General features: G+C 64.5%; 2 protein-coding genes across 3 annotated transcripts in view; one reads left to right on the top strand and one right to left on the bottom strand.

Annotated features, from left to right (window-relative positions):
* Positions 1 to 3,437: 3,437 nt before the first annotated feature.
* On the bottom strand, positions 3,438 to 7,338 carry RFNG (RFNG O-fucosylpeptide 3-beta-N-acetylglucosaminyltransferase). Of its 2 annotated transcripts, XM_053892530.1 has the most exons (9): positions 6,999 to 7,338; positions 6,517 to 6,565; positions 5,870 to 5,972; positions 5,581 to 5,734; positions 5,240 to 5,328; positions 4,982 to 5,147; positions 4,656 to 4,802; positions 4,413 to 4,498; positions 3,438 to 4,330 (listed from the first exon to the last, which is right to left on the bottom strand). In XM_053892530.1, the coding sequence occupies exons 1-9, from the start codon at positions 7,272 to 7,274 to the stop codon at positions 4,249 to 4,251; spliced, it is 1,152 nt and encodes a 383-aa protein (XP_053748505.1). In that variant the 5' UTR covers positions 7,275 to 7,338; the 3' UTR covers positions 3,438 to 4,248. The 2 variants fall into 2 exon arrangements, with proteins under 2 accessions (XP_053748505.1, XP_019321418.2); XM_019465873.2 differs by lacking the exon at positions 4,656 to 4,802 and having other exon boundaries at positions 6,999 to 7,334.
* Positions 7,339 to 7,552: 214 nt separating this feature from the next.
* GPS1 (G protein pathway suppressor 1) overlaps positions 7,553 to 11,035 on the top strand; it is a 5,644-nt gene continuing 2,161 nt past the window's right edge. Inside the window, 10 exon segments of the mRNA XM_053892531.1 lie at positions 7,553 to 7,858; positions 8,438 to 8,530; positions 9,050 to 9,231; positions 9,686 to 9,828; positions 9,831 to 9,849; positions 9,931 to 10,018; positions 10,020 to 10,065; positions 10,176 to 10,255; positions 10,439 to 10,500; positions 10,942 to 11,026. Of these exon segments, the coding sequence (XP_053748506.1) occupies positions 7,706 to 7,858; positions 8,438 to 8,530; positions 9,050 to 9,231; positions 9,686 to 9,828; positions 9,831 to 9,849; positions 9,931 to 10,018; positions 10,020 to 10,065; positions 10,176 to 10,255; positions 10,439 to 10,500; positions 10,942 to 11,026 (951 nt within the window). The 5' untranslated portion in view covers positions 7,553 to 7,705.

Raw genomic sequence — 11,035 nt, 5'->3', positions numbered from 1 at the left:
CTTTTAAAGTTTATTTATTTTGAGAGAGAGAGAGAGAGAGAGAGTGAATGCAAGTGGGGGAGGGGCAGAGGGAAAGCGAGGGAGAGAGAAAACCCCAAGCAGGCTCCATGCTGCCAGTGCAGAACCCGACACAGGGCTCGATCCCATGAACCAGGGGATCATGACCTGAGTTGAAATCAAGAGTCAGATGCTCTACCTACTGAGCCACCCAGGCCCCCCTATCAAACAAGACTTTAAAGCAGGTATTACAAACATGTTCAAAACGTTATGGGGCGCCTGGGTGGCTCAGTTGGTTGAGCGCCCGAGTCTTGATTTCCACTTGGCTCGGGTCATGATCTCCCGACTGTCGGGAGGACTCCCAGCTGCAGACGCACTGGCACGTGCTGGCTGACAGCCAGAATGTTCCTCTCACAGCCACAAGTGCTCAGTAGGAACGCGACCGGCCTCGGCACGCTCGGCGTCACCGGCAATCGGTACCCACCAGGCCCGCGCTTCTCCACGCTCCCGTGTGACTTCAGGCCAGTGGCACGCGGGCAAAGGAATGTGTGTCCCTTCTGGGCCCCTGGTGGGCACGTCAGGCATCTCATCACTCTTGTCTCTGCCACTGTTCTGGCCGATGCTGGGCCGCTCGGAAACCACAGCTGCTGGGCCCAGGGGTAAGGGGCCGGGTCCTGACTCGCACAAGCCCCCGCGTGGTGTGGACAGACGCACGGTCAGGGTGCAGTCATTTCTGCCCGGCGCCGAGCCCGTCCTGACCAATGCTCCATGACGGCTTCTTGTTTTTTTAAGTAAAAGCAACGAATAATCTAATTCTAGCACTTGTTGTTGAGAAGCCTTGTCCCCATCGGACTGCTCTGGGGACCGTGTTGGAAACCTTACGACGGTGCCCAGGAGCATCCGCGTCTGGGCTTCGCTCCGCACCTCCTGAGGCCGCCTGTCCACCTGCACCAGGGCCATGCTGTCTCGATTCTGTGGCTCCGCCCTGGGCCTTGAAGTCAGGCTGTGTGAGTCCTTCCACTTTGTCCTGTTCCCAGATTGCTCTCTGGATCCCACGTGCTGAGCGTTTCCACACAGACTTTAGATTCAGCCGATTAATGTCTTTGTGTCGTGTTTGTCTGATTTTGGGGCCAGAGTCACGCTGGCCTCACAAAATAAGGGAAAACATCCCCTTCTCTGTTTCCCGGAAGACTTTGTATAATATTGATGTTACTCCTTCCTTGAATGTTTGGTAGAACTCACCAATGAAAGCACCTGATCTTGGATATTTCCTTGTGGGAATGTCTTTGTTAATACATCGCAATTACGTAATACATATGGGCTGTTCCGATTTTGAATCTTATTGGCTCACTTTCTAAATAACGTCTTTATTGAGATATCATTTGTATCAAAAGGTGTATGGTTTGGGGCACCTGGGTGACTCAGCCGGTTGAGCGTCTGACTTCGGCCCGGGTTGTGATCTTGTGGTTTGTGAGTTTGAGCCCTGCCTCGGGCTGGCTGCTGTCGGCACAGAGCCTGCTTTGGGTCCTCTGTCCCCCTCTTTCTGCTCCTTCCTCACACCCTCTCCCTCAAAAATAAATAAGCATTTAAAAAAAGTGTATGGTTTCGAAGCGTGCAATTCAGTGGTGTTTATTATATTCGCAGAGTTGTGTAACCACTACCGCTGTCTAATCCCAGAAGGTTAATCCCCATTATGCACGGTGGGATGGAGTCGCCACAAATACGGAGTTAGCTAATACTGAGCCACTGTTCTTAGAGGAAGTGCACACACGCAGGGGCACATGCATGCACATACAGGCATGTGCCTGCGGGCACACGTTACATAGATGGTAGGTAGCCCTGTAACTCAGAAAAACAACTCCTACTGGTGGATTCTATTTTACAGAAGAGAAAGTGAGGTTCAGAAACCTCGGGTGAACTTGTCACTCGGCCAACAGGTGCCGGAGTGGGGATTCACAGCTGGTGCGCCTGGCCGGAGCCGCTCGCCCGCCCTGCACCGAGGCTGTCTCCATCCCGGGGCCTCGCCTGGCTGGACCTCAGCCGGGCACACGCAAACCTGGCGACTCGGTCATTATTCGCGTCTTCAATTGACCAGGAAAGCAAGCACTGATTTTGGGATTCCAAATGTCATGAAGCGAGCAACCTTTCTTTTTTTTTTTTTTTTTTTAATTTTTTTTTTTTTCAACGTTTTTTTTTTATTTATTTTTGGGACAGAGAGAGACAGAGCATGAACGGGGGAGGGGCAGAGAGAGAGGGAGACACAGAATCGGAAACAGGCTCCAGGCTCCGAGCCATCAGCCCAGAGCCTGACGCGGGGCTCGAACTCACGGACCGCGAGATCGTGACCTGGCTGAAGTCGGACGCTCAACCGACTGCGCCACCCAGGCGCCCCGCGAGCAACCTTTCAAACACAGAATCTGCCAACGCGTGTTCTCATTGTCCCGAGAAGGCCCGCACCCCATCGGCAGCCGCTCCCCGCACACTCCGAAAATTTACAAAATTTTGAACTTTTTCTGATTATACATCTACTGTGTGTCCATTATAACACATACTTTGTGGGGGGCCTGGGGGCCTAGCTCAGGTCATGATCCCCCAGTTCTGCGCTGACATCGAGGAGCCTGCTTGGGGTCCTCTCTCCCTCTCGCTCTCTGCCCCTCCCCCGCTTGCACGATCTCGCTCAGAATCAACAGTGAAAAAAAAGAAAGCTGCTGTTTGGTGGTGTCGCTGTCCCCGGGGGGGGGGGGGGGCGGTTTTGAGCTCACTGAAATTCGTCAGTCCCACCTCTTGTTCAGACCCTCCCAGTTCTCCAGCCCTGACGGAGTGAAGTCTGGGGCCCCTCCCCGGCAGCCCCAGGTTCTGAAACCCATGACATTTGACCCTGTCCTTAGGGTGCGCTTTCCTCCTGGCCGTGTCCCAACGAATCACAAGCAGATATTACCTACGCACACAGCTGCACACACCTGCGTGGTTCTACACCATGTGCACATGCACACACACAGCCATTCACACTCACGTGCACACACACCCACGTACGGTCACGCACACTCCTTCCTGCGTATGCACACGCTCATCCATATACAGCCACGTACACGTGCACACCTGGTATACTCGTGTACGCAGCCACGCACACGTGTGCACACCCACATACGCCCACGTACACGACTGCTTACATGTCTGTGCGTCCACAGTGTGCCGAGAAAGCAGGCGGAACAGGCAGGCGTGTGACCTGTTCGTCGTTCCCTGCGGGACCCCTCCCCCAAGCCCTCACCAGACGCTTGGTTCACAGAGTCCCGAGGGCAGCCTCAGGCTTGGCCGGCAGGACTGCCTGGGGTGGAGCCTCCTGGGGGCAGCGGCTGGAGGCCGTGTGGCCCCTCTGGAGCTGAGCCTCAGCCCCGAGGTGCCTTGCTGGTCCCTTAAGCCAACACAAGCCAAACGGAAAGTGAAGATCAAGCCTTTATTCACTTATGGTAACAGCACAGCAAGGGGCCGGAACGGAAGTGCCAGCTCCTGGTTCCACTCTCTCCTCCAGAAAAGGCACAGTCGGGGGTGGCATCTGCTCTGGAGGGGCTGCCGTGCTGCAGACGGACCCCAGACAAGAGGCTCCTGCTTTCTGGACTTGGCCGGGCTTGGGTGGGGGGAGGGGAGGAAAAGTACTACATGGGGAGTCAGAGTGCAGAAATAAGGCCTCGGCCAAGAGCCCCCCCCTTGAGGAAATGGCCTCCGGATGGAGATGCCCTGGCAAGAAGTAAGCTGTGCCCCAAGCACAAGCACGGCCGGAGTCCTTACTGCAGCCGCCCTGAGACCACGGTGCCCTTGTTGGGCACCGAGCCTGGTGTGCGGAGGGCATTCCCCCAGGGACCTGCAAGAAAAGCTTCCACGCTGGCCTGTGGTCAGATGAAGGGTCCCGCACGTGACCCTGGCCTGGAACCCCCTCTCCAGCCCGGGGAGGAGGGCAGGACGGAGCCCTGGGTGCCGTAGGCCAGCCTCCTCCCAGGCCCCTTCCCGTGGGAGCAAGCCTTCAGGGCTGGGCTGGGCTGGGGGGAGGGGCAGTGTCTCCCCTTCCCACTTTCCGGGGCAGCCCGCACGTGGCACAGCCTGGACCCCTGGTCACCTGGCCCGCCAGGGGACCTGGGGGAGGCCTGCACGGCGCCCACATGTGGCTGTGGCCCTGGATGTGGCCGTGACCACCTGAGAGAGCCAAGGCCAGGAGGGGTCAGCATAGTTCCTGCTCCATGGGTTAGGAATCGAGGGTCACCGAGAGACGAGGTCATTCTGCTTGTGCACGGGACACCAGTCTGTGTCCGGGTAGAGAAGGCAGTGGACAGACTTAAACCTGGGAAGGGGACAGGGTGGTCAGGTCTGCCGGGGGGTGGGGGTGTGGGTGGCGACAGAGCTCCTCCCCACTGCCCACTCACCGAGTGGGATCCTGCTGCAGGCTGAAGCCTCCTGCCACATTCACCACGTTACGTGGGTTCTCAGGACCCCCGTAGCTCAAGGTGACCTGGACGAGGGGAGGGGGCAGGTCACTGTCCCGGGACGAGCCCTTCCCGCCCCAGGAGTCCAGCCAGGAGCGGCGGCCCTGCCCTGGCTTCCCGGTCCCCCCAGGGCGGGCTCACGAACAGCACGGAGGGGTGACTGCGCTGAGAGGTGAGGCTCACACAGAAGACGAGGCTGGCATCCGGCTCAGGAGGGTGGCTGGTGCACGTGCGGGGGCAGCCCTGCTCAAGCCACCTGGCCCTTCCTCCGGCCCGGTCTGCGACGGCACTCGCCGCCTGGGCTGGCGCCTGCTGCCGTGGGCCCATCCGCTGGGGAGGGCACAGCGGCTGTCCCTTCCAAACGAGCCAGCACACCCAAGGCCCTGGGGCCCAGCAGGCCAAACGCGGGTCTGCAGCAACTTCGCTGCGGTGCTGGGAAACCCTCCAGAGCCCTGGTCGGGGGCAAGGCCCCCGTGGTGAGGGCGCCGGGAGCACCCAGCGGGCCGTACCTGCTGCAGCACGGCGTCAGGCGGCAGCCTCTGCAGGTTCTCCAGGTGGGAGTGGAAGAGTGAGCTAGGCAGCAGGCGAGCACCCAGCAGCCCCTCCACGATGTAGCCCACCGTGCAGTCGTCCGGCAGCCGCACCCGCTCAGCAGTGTTCATGAAGCTGCCCAGGCTGGCAGGGGGCCGGGGGGAGCTGGTCAGGGCCCCCTCGGGCCTCAGCACCAGCACCTCGGGCCTCCCGGCACCCCTGTGCCCTCCACTCACCTGGCCCAGGGGCTCATCTTCAGAGCGAGCCCTCTGCTCAGGCAGAACCCGGCCCCACCGGTAGCGAACCAGAACTTGACTGTGGTCACCTGAGGAGGAGAAGGATACCAGTCGGGGTGTCGTCCTTGAACTGCCCACGCAAGTGGCAAAAGTGCCCCAGGGCACAAGAGAGCTTCTGCACCCCAGTCGCCCGGCGCCCCAGCTCCTCCCACCGCACCTCCTTGCTTGCCCGAGCTCTTGCAGTGACCCCCTGGGGGGGGGGGGTCAGACACTGGCGCCCCAGCCTTTCCCCAGCAGACCTCCCCCCTCTCTCAGCTGTCGCCGTCAGGCCCAGGACTCACAGTTCCGCCTCCCTGGACTCTCTCGGCAGCCTCGATGGGGTGGTCGAGGCTGGGCCGCCCCAGGTAGACATCCTGGCTGGGCGAGAAAGTGGACAGCAGCTGAAGCAGGCCTTCGGGGTTCACGTAGTTGTCGTCATCCACATGGCAGAACCACCTGGGGGCAGTGGGGGAACTCTCACGAGTGAGGGGCTGGCACGGCTGGGGGCCTCCACACCCCTGGCCCGGGTGCGCGGGCCCAGCCTCAGCCCTGGGCTCTCCAAGGGGACACAGGGGCACGGCCACCACATACTTGCGTCCGGACTCGATGAACTTGTCGTACTCCACTGCCATCTTACAGCATAGCGCCTGACGGGTGTGCACGGCTGAGCAGTTGGTGTTGATGACGTGGCCGCCTGGCGGGTTGGAGAAACGGGGAAGCCTGAGGGTCAGGGTGAGGCCTGCCGCCAGCCCACCCCGCAGAGATGAGGGCGAAACGTGGGTGTCCAAGCCGGCCTTGCCATCTTGTCCCGATCAAAGGCCCCAGGCCGGGTCTAACGACAGCCCTGGCCTGGCCTCACTTGCTGACCTTGTGGCTGAGCCCTGAGGCCCAGACAGGTGACCACCACTCGGAATCCCATGAGTGCAAAGCCACTCTGGGGTTGAGAGCCCGTGTGTGACTGCCAGGAAGGGATGGTTCCTTGCTGGAGTGCCTTCAGGGAATGTGGCTCCAGCCTGATGCCCTGGGACGCCTGCCCGTGGGTACATCGTGGCTGGCAGGGTGGGTCCCTGGGTGCTGGGCTGGTGGCAGGCAGGTGTCCTGGCTCTGTTCTCTACCAGCCGAGTGACTTAACTCCCGGACCTCTGCACCCAGCAGGGAGACAGGTGCCACTGGACCAGAGCACACATGTGAGGGGCCCTTGGGCACGCTGGCAGGGCCGGGCTGGGGAGGGCACTCACCTCCCTGGAGCTGTAGCTCAGGGTCATCCCCATCGGTGAAGATGAATGTCTGCGGAGAGACAACCTGTGAGGCCCCAGGTGGACAAGGATGGGGTTGCAGAGATGGCCAGGTTGGGGTTGGGCTGGGGGAGAGGGGAGGGCGATCCGCAGCACCTCCTGGTGCTCCCACTGGATGTTTTTGGGGTCTCACTCCAGTGTCAGCTGAGCGAACCCACCCAGGTCTGGAGCATGGGAAGGGGCAGCAGGGTGTGGGTCCTGGGTCCCCACAGACTCAGAGCGAGGGTCTGGCCCTCCCTCTGGCGACACAGCAGTGGGTAGCGAGTCCTGAGGATGGGGTGTCAAGTCGCGGGCTGGGGGGGGAAGTCCTTGCGGGGACAGGGGTGCCAGGGGTCGCGGGTGGCTGCGGTCCTGGGTCGGGATCCTGGGCGGGGGGATCCCAGGGATGGGGGTCCCGAGGGCGGGGATCCAGGGGCGACGCCCACCTGCTGGCGGGCCCGGGAGATCCAGGTGCGCAGCAGCAGCCCGAGGCGTGGCCCGTGGTTCTTCTGGGTGGTCTTGACCGCGATGAAGACGTCGTCCGGCCGCAAGCGGGGGGCGGTGGCGAGTCGGCCGGGGGGCGCGCGCGGGCCGGGGCCCGGGGTCGGGGCCGGCGCGCGGGGCAGCGGCAGCGGCAGCGGCAGCGGCAGCAGCAGCAGCGCGGCCAGGGCCGCGGCCAGCGCGAGGCAGGCCCGGCACAGCGCCCCCCGCGCACGGCTCATGCGGCCGCGGGACCCGCCGGCTCCGCCCGGGCCAGGCCGCGCCGCGGCCCCTTTAAGAGCCGCCCCGCCCGCCGCGAGCCGGAAGCGCTGCCCCGGAAGCGGACGGCGCTGCCCCGGAAGCGGACGGCGCGCCGCGGCGGGGTGGGCGAAGATGCCGCTGCCGGTTCAGGTGTTTAACTTGCAGGTAACGAGCCGCGGCCGGCGGCCCCTCCGCACCCCCCCGACCTCCCCCGCCGCCGCCGCCGCCGCCGCCGCCGCCGCCGGGGCCGGAGCCGGGCCCCCGCGCGGCCTCCCCTCCCCGCGGCCCGGCGGCCTCGCGCAGGGTCCCCGCCGTCGGCCCGGCAGGCGCGGCCGGGCGCTAACGCTCTTTCTCCCTTCAGCAGCAGGCCAGCTGTGTGTCAGGGTCGGGGGGTGCAGAGAGTCAGGACAGAATGAGGGATAGCCCGGCCCCCAGCTCGGCCTCCTCGTCAGTGACAGATCTGTACTGCACCCCTCACAGCAGTAGGTCAGACCTCTTCCTGCCGGGCACGGCCGGGGACTTCAGCCTGAGCGCCAGCCTGTCGGCCTGTACGCTGCTTTATGAGGTACCTTCCAGGACAGGGGGCCCAGGAGCGAGCGAGCGAGCGCGGGAGGGGGGCAGAGCCCCGCCCGCCGGGCCGGCCGGCAGCGCAGGAGGGTCCCCGAGGTGACGCCTCCCCGCCCCCCCCCCCCTCCGCGGGCTCCCGGTCCTGCGGCCCCCGCGGCCCCCGCGGCCCCCGCGGCCCCCGCGGCCGGGGCGCTCCCAGGCGGAGGCCGCGCCCGCTTCTTCCTTAGGGCTCGGAGGAGGCTGCGTCAGGACGGCGGCTGGGAAAGAGCAGGGCCGGGGGAGGGGGGCCCGGGGCAGCGGCGCCCCGCTGTCCGCTTCCCGCGCCGGAGCCGGGCGGTTAACGTGGCCGCTGGGGGCTGTCTGTCCACCAGCCAGCCGGTCGTGCGCGGGGCGGCCTTGGAGACGGGCCTGGAGACGGGCCGGGGGTGGGGAGGGGCAGGGATGGCCGGCTCTCGGGGACAGGATCCCGCCAGGGAGACAGCACCGTGGGCAGAGGTGACCTCAGGGCGCAGTGAGGGCTCCTCGCCCGACCCTGGCCGCCCGGCTCGAGGTGCCAAGGTGCTCCCCCGTGTTGCAGGGGGCCGTGGAGCCCATGCAGATCGATGTGGATCCCCAGGAGGACCCGCAGAACGCACCCGATGTCAACTACGTGGTGGAGAACCCCACCCTGGTATGGAGCCCGGGGGGCGCTTCCAGGGGTGGGCAGGAGGGGACTGACACCTTGGCCGGGCTCCCCACTCTGGCCGTGTTTTCCTCGGACCCAGGAACCTTAGGGCTGTCCCGCTGCCCACTTAAAAAGGGTGGTAGCCCAGCTGGAGACCGTGCGCCCTGCTTCTCTCCCACGTGGAAGAGCCCACGGGCCACGCCACTGTGCATCTTGCCTCACACTGAGGACGGGTCTTCCTTGGGGCTCGACCCATAGAGCACTGCTGCTTTACCGTTAACCCCGGGGACCGGCAGGAGCGAGGGGTGCCCCTCCGGCTCTGGCCGTGCACCTCCTCAGCCCCCGGGGCAGAGCTCTACCCCAGGTGGCCATTTCTAGAACCGAGTAGTGGTCTGGTGCCCACACGTGCATGGGGCCTCTTGGACACGGGAAGAGGGTCTGTATTTGGGTCCTGTCCTTGCCAGGGCCTGGGACCTGGGGTCCCGCCGGGCACAGTCTCCATCCGCTCCCCCCACCCCACATCAGGATCTGGAGCAGTATGCGGCCAGCTACAGCGGGCTTATGCGCATCGAACGGCTGCAGTTCATTGCTGACCACTGCCCCCCGCTGCGGGCGGAGGCCCTGAAGATGGCCCTCTCCTTTGTGCAGAGGACCTTCAACGTGGACATGTACGAAGAGATCCACCGGAAGCTCTCGGAGGCCACCAGGTGAGGGCAGGGTGGGAGTAGGCACCAGGACCCGGGCATCGTGTGTCCTCCTCGGGAGCAGCCCGGGCAGGGGGCCCTTCCTGTGCCCCCGCGACCCCTGACACCACCCCCGTGAGGACACTTAGTAGCAGCACTGCCTCTGTGCGGTGACCCGGCCGTCCTTGTTGAAAAGCCAGGCGGGGCAGCAAATGGCAAGACGGACTAGGTTCTCCCTCTTCCCGCTGCGTGGTCGTCACTGTTGTCTTGGACTTTTCTGTGTGCGGTGACGTGCGGTTATTCTGACGTCAAGCTCGCGGAGACGACAGTTTCTCGCAGCTCGGCGCGGCTGCAGGACTCCTTTCCCGTGGGGCGCCCGCACCAGGCCGAGGGCCCCTGTGTTCCTGCGCTGGCCGGGGGCTCCCCCCGTAGCGGCTGGGTCAGGGCGAGGGGCCCCTGACGGCCAGGTCCTCCGCAGGGAGCTGCAGAACGCGCCTGACAGCATCCCCGACAGTGGCGTGGAGCCGCCGCCCCTCGACACGGCCTGGGTGGAGGCCACGCGGAAGAAGGCCCTGCTGAAGCTGGAGAAGCTGGACACGGACCTCAAGAACTACAAGGGCAACTCATCAAGGAGAGTATCAGGTGCTGCTCGCGGGACGCAGGGGAGGCGGGCGGCCCGGCCGCGTGGCCCTGGGCCCAGCTCGCTCATGTCTGGGCCCACAGGCGCGGCCACGACGATCTGGGCGACCACTATCTTGACTGTGGGGACCTCAGCAACGCCCTCAAGTGTTACTCCCGGGCCCGGGACTACTTGCACCAGCGCCAAGCACGTCATCAACATGTGCCTCAACGTCATCAGGTGGGTCCTGCCGCCGCCGGGTGCGCTCCGGGAGGGGCTGCGGGGCAGCAGCGCGCCTGGGCCAGCAGGGGGCGCCCCGGGCTGAGTCCACCCCGCCCGCCCGCCCGCCAGGTCAGCGTCTACTTGCAGAACTGGTCTCACGTGCTCAGCTACGTCAGCAAGGCGGAGTCCACTCCCGAGATTGCCGAGGTAACGCCGACTCCGCGCCCGACCTGCCTCCTCAGACCCTGCCCCCGGGACCCCTGACGCCCACCGGGCCTCCGTCCTCGGCAGTCTGCCCTTGTCCCTCTGAGGCTGGGGCGGCGCCCTGGGGAAGCACGAGGGTGTGGAGGGTTTTGGTGGCTCACGTATGTGCTCGACTTTCCCCTGCAGCAGCGTGGGGAGCGGGACAGCCAGACCCAGGCTATCCTCACCAAGCTCAAGTGTGCTGCAGGTGAGGGCGCTGGGGCGCGAGGACACCACTGTTGCCCCCAGGGCTGGGGGTGGGCTCGTCGAGTCTCAGAGCCCGGTCAGGAGCCTCATCACACGCATGGCCCCAGGTGATGCCTGTCTCCTCAGGTTCTGCCGGGGTGTGGCCCGTGGGCAGAGGCTCAGGCATTGCTCTCGGCTGCCATCACTTCCGGGCCCCTGCTCAGCCTGGGAGGGCTCAGCCTAGGAGTCCTTTGCAGGAGTGACCACACCTGTGCACAGCTTCCCCGGGCCCTTGATCCTGGAGGGTGCAGAGTCGGAGCTCATGGGCGCGGTCCCATCTTGAGAGCCGGAATTCCTGTCCCAGACGGAGGAGCGGTGGGGTGGGAGGGGCTGGGGCTGATGGCCCGGTGAGGCTCTGGCAGCTTCCTCCGGGCCCTGGCTTCATTCTACCTCCCCACCCCTAGCCTGGCCGAGTTGGCTGCTCGAAAGTACAAGCAGGCCGCCAAGTGCTTTTTGCTGGCTTCGTTCGATCACTGTGATTTCCCCGAGGTGAGGAGC

Source organism: Panthera pardus, unplaced genomic scaffold, assembly GCF_024362965.1.
Source record: "Panthera pardus isolate Hobbes unplaced genomic scaffold, ASM2436296v1 HiC_scaffold_3, whole genome shotgun sequence".
Taxonomy (NCBI): Eukaryota; Metazoa; Chordata; class Mammalia; order Carnivora; family Felidae; genus Panthera; species Panthera pardus.
This window is presented reverse-complemented; position numbering and strand designations above follow the sequence as displayed.

Bases quoted from the DNA above. Each gene is read 5' to 3' on its own strand.
- RFNG (XM_053892530.1), bottom strand. From the start codon at position 7,274: ATGAGCCGTGCGCGGGGGGCGCTGTGCCGGGCCTGCCTCGCGCTGGCC. The intron at 5,735-5,869 runs GTATGTGGTGGC...CACTGCCCCCAG, and splicing joins TTCATCGAGTCCGGACGCAA to GTGGTTCTGCCATGTGGATG. The intron at 5,148-5,239 runs GTGAGTGGAGGG...GCCCCCTGCCAG, and splicing joins AAGATGAGCCCCTGGGCCAG to CCTGGGCAGCTTCATGAACA.